Raw genomic sequence first — 9,370 nt, forward strand, 5'->3', positions numbered from 1 at the left:
GGGGGGGGGGCAGGATGGAGGGAGGAGTTGGAGGACATTTCCTCCTCCGGTCGTCTGTGATGATGTTAGATTAAACTGATTGGTGAAGACAGCATCGTCTTCACACTGAAGGACGAAATAACCGCAAACTTCCTCACAACAAAGACGCAACAGTTCGAGGAGCAGTGAGAGCGAAAGAGACTGGAGAGAATACATGTGACCACATACGGTCACATGTATTATCACTGTATATCTACTGTATATAACATATGGCCGTATGATAACACTTGGTTGTAAGACAGCAGATGGTGTACAACCAAAAGTCACTCTCCAGCCTCCAGCTTCTCACTGATCCTGATCCTCGCTTCCCTTCATCGCTTTGTTTTAGATTTGATTTTAAGATTTTACTGATCACGTTTAAAGCCCCAAGCTACAATATCACAGAGATATTAACCCCATACGAGCCAGGACGCAGCCTGAGATCCTCGGGCAGGCTCCTTCTAGCCGTTCAAAAGTCGAGGATTAAATCTAAAGGTGACCGCGCTTTTTCCATCAGGGCCCCTCGACTCTGGAGCAGCCTGCCCGAGGAGACGAGGCCGAGTCAGGAACTTCACTTATTAAAACTCAGTTTTATGGACTTGCTTTAACGATGTCGTCTTTTTATCGCCTCCATATCGCGCTTTTATTGCTTTTACTGTGTTTGCCTGTTAAATAAAAAAGTTGTTATAATAATTACTATTATTATTACATGCCAGCCACAAGCCGCTTCATTCAGAATCAACAAGGTCAATGTATGCATTGAAATGAGGAGGTGAACACTCGAATGGATGAAATAAGTACTGGTTTTCTGCTTGGCGGGAAAGAGAAAAATAAATAAGTAAATAAACAAAAACCATATATTAATAACATCTTATTTATTTATTTCCTATATATATATATATATATATATATATAAAAATTTATATGTGTGTGTGTTTTTTTGTTTTTAGTTTTTTGCTTTTCTCTGTTTCTATCTCCCTCTGAACAAATCAAAATCATCTAAATCTATAGCGATAATAAAAAGCTCTCAGTTGATCTCTGGATGCCATCATGTTACATTTTGTTATGTCTTGTCTCGTTATGTTGTGTTATCTCATCTTATGTTATGTCTTGTTATGTTATCACTTCCTTTGTTTTTTTATTGTGCGTCACCAACAGCAAAACTCTGGGGTTGATGAGTGACCTTTTGTTTGAGAGAGACTTTTAGCTGCTCTGTTCCACCATCTGAAGAAAAATCAAATATCGAATACCAGCCACTGGTAACTATGTTTTTGCTGTTTTATTGATGTATTTAATGACCATATACAATATTTCTATATGTGACCCTGTTCAGATCAAGCAGTGGGAGCAGAACCTGGAGAAACTGAACCTGGATCTGTTCAGACTGAGGTGCTACCTGGCCAGTCTGCAGGGCAGCGAGCTCCCGAACCCCAAGAGCCTCCTCGCCGTCGCCAGCCGGCCCTCCAAGAGCATGCTGGGCCGCCTGGGAGTCTTCTCTGTGTCTTCGTTCCACGCCCTGGTAAGAAATGCGGCCAGAAAAGATCAGACGGGATTATCAGCAGAGGGAGGAGATCAGGTTTTGTTTTTAAACTGTGGACGTCCTCTCGCCGCTCAGGTGTGCAGCAGAGATGAGGTGACGCTGAGGCGGCGTTGTCGGTCTCTGTCCGGGGGACACGGCAGGAGGAGGGGGCTGCCGTCCTCTCTGAAGGCTCTGGACGGGCTGAACAGACGCAGCAGGGACTCAACATCCCAGGTAATACACCGCACCGCCGGCCTTTTGCTCAGTTTATAGGGTCATTTCTGTTCGATCATTCACCACATCCTGACAGGATTTCTTTTATTGAAACCATAATATGTCCTGAAACAGACTCATTCCAAACAGTGGGAATCAGTGCTTTTGTTTCAAAGAATCCTTTTATGGAGCTTCTTCCTGTTTTCCTTCTTCGTCCTCTAGATGTAAAGTCAAGTTCAGTTTGTTTAGGAGCAGGTGTTGACCCAAGTGTTTTACAGAGAAATTTAAAATCCAATGAAATAATTCAAACAGAAATGATTTATACGTTGCAAGATGGTCAAGATGGAAACAGGTATACACTAGACTGACATCTGTGGCTGGTGGTTTGCATCTGTACAGTTGTAGCTTAAAATACCATTTGCCTTCCTTATACTGTTTCTGTACACTGTACGCTTTTGTACAACAATAAAAAATAATTAAGGAAAATAAAAATGACAACCATTTCATAAAATGGAATCGCTGTCCCGTCCCGTCCTGTATTGCGTTCAGCATCAGTAGATGTTAGCTGGCAGCTGCAGACAGAGATGCATCATTCATCTCATTGTGAAATCTTTACATCCAACGACTCCTCCCCAGTCCTCCTTAAAAATGGTTTCTGCTTTGACTTGTCCACTGTTGACTTCAGCTTCAGTACAACGCAGTTTGACACAGTTAAAGACTTTGTGTTCTTGTGGATCTAAAAGTTGAGTATGAGAGCTCAATCTTGCAGTTTGATAAAAGGATCTTTGGCTGAGGTCCAGTGTGTAGCTTCCTCTGGAGCTTTTATCCACTACTACAACTGAAATATCTCATTTCATTAACTTTGAAAGGTCTTTCGGCTCTTCTCACTGAGCCAGGCTGAATCGCTCTGGAAAGTTAAACCGTCCCTACACCTGATTGGTTGAACGCAGAGTTTGCTGGGCTGTCGTTGGTTTTAGCTTCTAGTTTTGAAACTGGAAAAAAGACAGAAATTAGAAACTATCTGAAAATAAAAGCATTTGGAGACACTCTGCAGAACCATGTGTCTCTCTGGCTTGTTTCCAGATTAAACTCTCCCAGACAAAAACCTGATCTAACATGTCATATTCTGTCTTTATGAGGCTGGTTTTCGGGCCCCTCCTCATTTGTAAACCCTGCTGGAACTCAGTGCGTCGTCCAGCTGAAGTTCCCATCATCCTCGGCTCCTGGAGGCCCCCCTCTCTTGATAAACGGCGAGCTATTTTCGGACTCTGAGAGTCTGGGATTTCGAGTCCAGAGGAGGATAAATCTGTCAGCCCCTCTCTGTGCAGCTGCAGGTTTATGTTGGCTCAGGGTTTTGACAGTTGGACGCTGCACTAGCGCTACGACACGTGTTCTCTGTTGACTCTGAGTCTTTCACAGTGTAAACAGTGTAAGTACACTTTTATAGACCTGACGGTGGAGCTGAAGGGTTTAACCTGCTCCCTCCTGCCCTCGTGGAAGGCATTTAACCTTTAGCTCTACTGAGCATCTCATCTGTGTGAATGATTTGTTCTACCGTCGTGGGACATCCCTGCACCAGCTGCCACAGGATGCTGAAGTTTTCCTCCAACATAGACTGTATATAAAGATGGACGTAGCCTCTGTAGCATCACCCACAGGTTTCTGAAGAGCGGTTTTGAGGCTCAGAGTGAGCCGCTCCACCATCGCCATCTTGGCAGTTCCTTACTCTGCCTACCTCCGGGTTAATCAGAAAATAGGCAAAGAGGTGGGATGTGTGGAGCCGAGACTTCTAGCGAGCATACACTCACCTACCTGTCACTCAGTGTGTCTGGCCCTCAATTCTCCATAACTTTAAGCCTGAATAAAATGTAAACAGGTGAGTTATATAAACAGGTGTCATGAAGGAGGAAATTAGCTCTAGAGACCGTAAGTGTTTTTGTACCAGGCTGTAAACATGTTTATCTCTGCTGTAAAGTTGGACATTTTAACATGGGAGTCTGTGGGGACTGACTCACTGTTGGAGCCGGACTCTAGTGGTCATTAGAGGAACTGCAGCTTTCAGCATTTAGTGCGTTGGCTTGATTTTTCAGCCCCAGAGGTGATGATGCTTGGTCTGTGATTTTGGCTGAAAAGCGACAGCCTTAACGTGCTCTGAACTTAACGTCCAATCAACTGGTTTGTCGCAGGTTACAGAAAACTGACCAATCGGAGAGCTTGTAATGTTTGAAGTATTTGATAATGTAACATGAGGGTATGTGAGATTTTAGCAGCTGTGTTTTTAGAGAAAATCGCCAATTTTTGCACTAACTTTTTTACACTTTCGTCTGTCATCCCTTTTACTTAGAGAAACCTTCATTATATCACTTTATTTTCCTGGATTTTAGGGTCATTTTAAGGAAACTGATCCAATTTTATTAAGTGATCTGACTTAGTAAAAGCTGCAATAAAAGCCTCTTTGCCTGTTTTAGCCACATCACTCAAATGTTTCTCATGTGTAATAACTTCAGAAAACACCAACCGTCTTTCCATTTTTAACAAAAATACACTTTCTGGCCAAAGTTATGTAAACACAGGAGACCACTACAAGCAAAGTATGGGTCACATGTCTGACTGGGGTTAGCATCACTGCTAACGAGCTAATCTGGCCAGTACTGCCTGTGCGGTATATTATCTGTGTTATCGCACAGACCTGTTGAGTTTTCATTTAAAGAAAATACAGTGGACACATTTCAGCAGGAACTGGTTACTGGAAATTACATTTGTGGTCTAATAATAACAGTAGCATTGAGCTGCCCTCTTCATTACTTTGAAATGTGATTTTTCAGAATCTGAAGTGATGTGTGCATGAATAATCATGATGGATATAATAACATATATATTACATATTTTGGAGGGAGGTTAGCTGCCACAAGTCTTTGCTTTCTTTAGTTTCTCTCTTGAAAGTCTTTTTTCAGCATTTTTCAAATCACAAATTGTTAAAATATGTGAAATAGTAAAAAAATAGTTTTGGTCTTGACGTCTTAGTTGCAATGAAGAGAAATCTTAATATACTGAGATCAAAGATCTCTGCTGTGTCCTGCTGAGATCAAACTGATTTCCACTGCCCACCTCACAGGACGAGTGAGATCTCTAAGCTGGATCCTGTTCGGAGTTTTGAGGATCTGTTCTCAGATCAGATCGGACGGTACCGGCAGAGGTTTCTGGGCAGTCCTGACCCACAGAGACGGTCTGATCCGTCTCATCGCTGAAGGACATGTGGAGTTAATTGTAGCGTCGTCTCTGCAGGAGAGTTACCGGCCACAGTCCTGCCTCCTCCTCACTGGTTGTTACTGTAAAAAGTTTCGTTCCCTCCACAAAAACAAATACCAGAAGGAGCTTTTCATCTCACGTGTCCCTTCTGGATTGAATGTCAGTGTAAATTTACAGTTTAGGTAGTTCAGCTGGAGTCTTTATCTGACTCATAGTACAACAATTCATCCATTTACATCCATTTTTAGCCACTTTTCATGCTCTCTGTTGGATTTGTTTGAATGGTATTGACTGCAGCAGTGTGTTGAAGACGTGTTGTAGTGTGGTCGATGATGATGATGTGTTTACTGTCAGTCGGTGGTCCTCAGACTCCAGACTGACTGCAGCCTCTCCGCTCTGGTTTCTGCTCCCCTTTCACAAACCTGTAATTTCAGCACAGCTCAGCCCCTTATTTTTTCCCATGACTCCTCTGGGCTAATTTTGGTTTTGATCCGGAACAGAGTTTAGAACCAAAGTCTTTTTTTTTTCCTCGACAGATTGTTTTTAATTAAGTTTAAATATAGACTGTTGGGGGTATTTTTAGTTAAACCCTGAGTCATGACTTCTCTGTGTGTGTTGTAGGTTTTCAAGAGTCAAGTCGCCACACCGTCTCTCCACCACACCACCGTCTGCAGCTCTGAGGTACAGTCTATACTTTCTAGTTTATTTTATTCGACTCTGCATGCCAGATGGGTGGAGTTAACACATTTTTTGTGTCTATAAACTCTAACTGTGACTTGAAATACAGAAGATTCAAAATGCCTGCAGTGATGTAGAGGTGTACTCTGGGGCACTGTGACATCATTGATGGGTGTGGTTACAGGTCTCTGACCACACCCAACCACAGCCAAACATTTGTTGTTAGGCCCCATTGACCCCCAATATACATGAGACAGGCACCCAATAACCGAGGAGCACTCTAGAGCCGAATTGGTCGATTGATTAATTGATTGATGAGCAAAATAATGAATTGGCAACAATCTTGACAACAGATTGATCATTTAAGTAATTATTATACATGCATTGCATTATAACAAATAATGCATAAACCCCAGCTGTGACCCGGTGCAGCTGTTGTGAGGAAATACTTGTCACGCCTGCATCTGTAAATCAGCTGCACGAGCCCTGAACGCCTCACAGCATCACGGTAAAGTTTAGACACATGCAGCGCTACAGACGACCACGCTTCACCTGACGGCCACATGACCCTCGTGTGTTGCACGTCAGGGTTGCAGCTGGCTGCAGAAGATGGTGATGTGTAACGTGGTTCAGCCCAGAGTGCTGCAGCCACCTGTCGCTCCTTCACCCCCCCCCCCGAGGAAGAGAAAAGAGAGGAGGACAAAGAGAGGAGGAGAGATGTCTTTATTCAGAACAGTTTGTTTAGATGGACAGCTGTTTCAGAGCAGCCTGCTGATCTGTAGACACAGAGGAGGAGGAGGGGTGAGGAGGAGGAGGAGGAGGAGTAGGAGGAGGAGGGAGTGTTTAAGGATTAAAAGGGTCCGGGAGCCTTTTATTCTCCCAGAATTCCTTTGTCCCTGAATGTTAATCCTTCAGGGAAGAAAACCTCTTCCACACCTCCTCTCCTCTCCACATGACCTCTCCTCCTGCTGTCCCATGACCTCCACCTCCTTTCTTCTTCTGCTCCTCTTCTCCTCTTTTAAGCTCCCTCTTTCCTTCCTTCCTTCCTTGTCTTTTTCTCAACATGACGCCTCCTCGTCTGTCCCCTCTGTGTCCTGCTGCTGCTTTGTCTTTAATCGACTTTCATTTACATTTTTTTGTGTTTTAATACTTGAGTGGGTTTTTTTATAATCGCAAAATATAAAACTGTTATTACTTTTTTTATTTCCTGTTATTTGTGCAAATTTATTCATAAATTAAGACTAAAAACTAGTTTGTAAAAAGTTTTTCATTTTTATGTTAATGCTTGTCTTGAAAAAAATCACGTTGGCTTTGACTTTCAGATGAATTCAGTGAAATAAATATATAAAAACCTGTGTTTCCTCCTGCAGAGACTGCACTGTGTGTCCAAACAGAGGGAGCTGGCGCCCTCCGCAGGACGACCTGCAGCTGTACAGGTGTGTTCACCGACTCATTTACCTCTAAACGACCAGCCTGATTGTTGATATATTAGTGACAGCAATTATGCTCGACTAATGATGATTTGAAAATGAAAACATTTATTTATCACAGTTATTATTACAGTTATTGTTAAATTCAACTATAATTTCTAGACCAGGAGCTGTAACAGAAAATATGAAATATTGATAAAGATTCAATTTTCAAACAAAAAATGCCATCAGTGGTTCCAGCCTTAAATATGAGAATTTGCTGCTTGTTATCATATATGATAGTAAATTACATTTTCTTTTGAAAAGTGTGTGTATAGACAGAAAACAACAGATGATCTGTGGTATTTTACACCTTTATAAAATTTAGTTTTTACAGTGTTTTTTTTTTTTACTGTTCTTTTCTTTCTTTTTTATTTGGTGTGTTAAGGTTTTGTGTGTGTGTGTGTGTGTGGTTTTGTTTGTGGTTAGTTGTCGATTTGTTGTTTTGACCACTTGTTGTTTTATCATAGTGGATATAGATATACATATTTCTAACAACAGTAACAACTTATCAGCAGATACTTTTTGTTTTGTTTTTACATGAACAACTTTACTTGAGTTTAGGCTTTTTATTTCTTAATTTTCAGACTGAATCTTTTCTCATATAATTTACATACATCACATTTAAATGAATAAATTCAGCCGTCAGTGATGAACTGATAACCACTCGTCTGTTGTCCAGGTGTGTGACGAGCTGCAGGTTTCAGTCCTCGGTCTTTTCTCTCTGCACATCTGTCGACCCGACGCTGCAAAAGACTTCGGTGAGAGAAAACCTCCACACATCACCACAAAAAATGATCTTCACTTTCTCCAAAATCCTAAAAAAAAAAAAATCATCCAGACTGACCCTGTTTCCCTGTGACCCTGAAGGTTTTGCGGTGACGGGTCATGTGGACGGAGCCGGGAAAAGTCACATCTACGTCAGCGAGGTTGACCCACTGGGACTGTCCGTCAGAGAAGGTCCAACATCTCAAGCTAATTTTTTGTTTCCATTTAAAGACCTGGTTTTGGTTCTAGGAGGAATTTACCTACTTTGCAGCTACAGTGTGTGACCTCTGTGTTTGTTTCTGTTTCCCATCAGGCCTCAGGGCCGGAGACGAGATCCTGGCTGTGAACGGGGCTGCTGTATCCGGACTGGACCTGGACCTGATGCAGAGTCTCTTCAGCCACCAGAAGCTGCAGCTGCTGCTGAGGAGGGACGAGTCACCTGACCCAGAAGAGCCCGCCGCCGCCGTCTGGCCTGAACCCAGTGAAGCTGCCGACCCCTGTCCTCCAAACCTCCACACCTGGACCACAGGTACGACGAGCACATATTCTCAGTCTCAAGCTTATTGATGACTTTTAAAAACAAAAGAGTAAAAAAAATCTGCAAAAACAAAACTACAGCTGCTGAAGTAATATGACAACGTGTTTCCATTCTTGATTCTTGGTGGTTTTATTTAGAGTGGTCTCCTTCCACTGAACCACAAAGACATTTTTAATATTTTCAAATTTTTGGGGCATTTTTCAGTTTTTTTTTATTGTGATAGAGCAAACAGGAAATGCAAGGAGATAGAAAGTGTTGTGACTTGCAACAATGGTTCCCGTCTGGAATCAAACTCAGGATGCTGCTGTTACCCTGCAGGCCTGAAGCTTTTAAGGCTTTTATTCTGAAGGATCAGACAGTTAAAGCAGCAGTGCGGAGGCTCCAGTCTCAGGTTTCATTTGTTGGCATCAAAGACAATGATCACTGGTCAAAGTTATTTTCAGTTTGTCTTTGCTTGTATTATTTGTTTATTAAATGGTGATTCTATTACAGAGCAGGGTCAGAGGTCAAACGTCAAGGTCTCTGTCTCTGTGAAAAACCTTCACATTCTGACCCTCATCCTGTTGATTTCACAGATTTTTCTACTCCAGACGACGTCCTGCCTCCTGCTGACGACGCCGAGCCGACGGGACAGGTGAGGCTCAGTCTGGGGTTCAGTGTTCAGAGCGGTCACATGATTGACCTCATTGTTTGTTCCCTGGGATCAGTTTGATACCTCTCTGTCTTGAGCGTTCATTATCTGTTCAATATGTAAATTACACAGGTTCATATTTCAAGCTTCAAGCCGCAAAAAAAATCTTAATCTTTTATTTTATTGGTCCAATACGTAACTGGTGATTTCCTCCAAACATTTCAATAGGAGCTTCCCTGAAAGAGCTTTGAATTTTCATTTTTAATGTTTAATTGGATTAAGTTCTG

General features: G+C 42.3%; 1 protein-coding gene across 1 annotated transcript in view; it reads left to right on the forward strand.

Annotated features, from left to right (window-relative positions):
• tiam2b (TIAM Rac1 associated GEF 2b) overlaps positions 1–9,370 on the forward strand; it is a 54,064-nt gene that overhangs the window by 34,653 nt on the left and 10,041 nt on the right. Inside the window, exons 7-14 of the mRNA XM_023411083.2 lie at positions 1,352–1,537; positions 1,634–1,771; positions 5,621–5,680; positions 7,048–7,113; positions 7,829–7,907; positions 8,017–8,106; positions 8,228–8,443; positions 9,028–9,086. Of these exons, the coding sequence (XP_023266851.1) occupies positions 1,352–1,537; positions 1,634–1,771; positions 5,621–5,680; positions 7,048–7,113; positions 7,829–7,907; positions 8,017–8,106; positions 8,228–8,443; positions 9,028–9,086 (894 nt within the window). The remainder of the gene's footprint in view (positions 1–1,351; positions 1,538–1,633; positions 1,772–5,620; positions 5,681–7,047; positions 7,114–7,828; positions 7,908–8,016; positions 8,107–8,227; positions 8,444–9,027; positions 9,087–9,370) is intronic.

Source organism: Seriola lalandi, unplaced genomic scaffold (assembly GCF_002814215.2).
Source record: "Seriola lalandi dorsalis isolate HSWRI2012SDOR001 ecotype SW California unplaced genomic scaffold, Sedor1 jcf7180002054448, whole genome shotgun sequence".
In the NCBI taxonomy this organism is placed as follows: domain Eukaryota; kingdom Metazoa; phylum Chordata; class Actinopteri; order Carangiformes; family Carangidae; genus Seriola; species Seriola lalandi.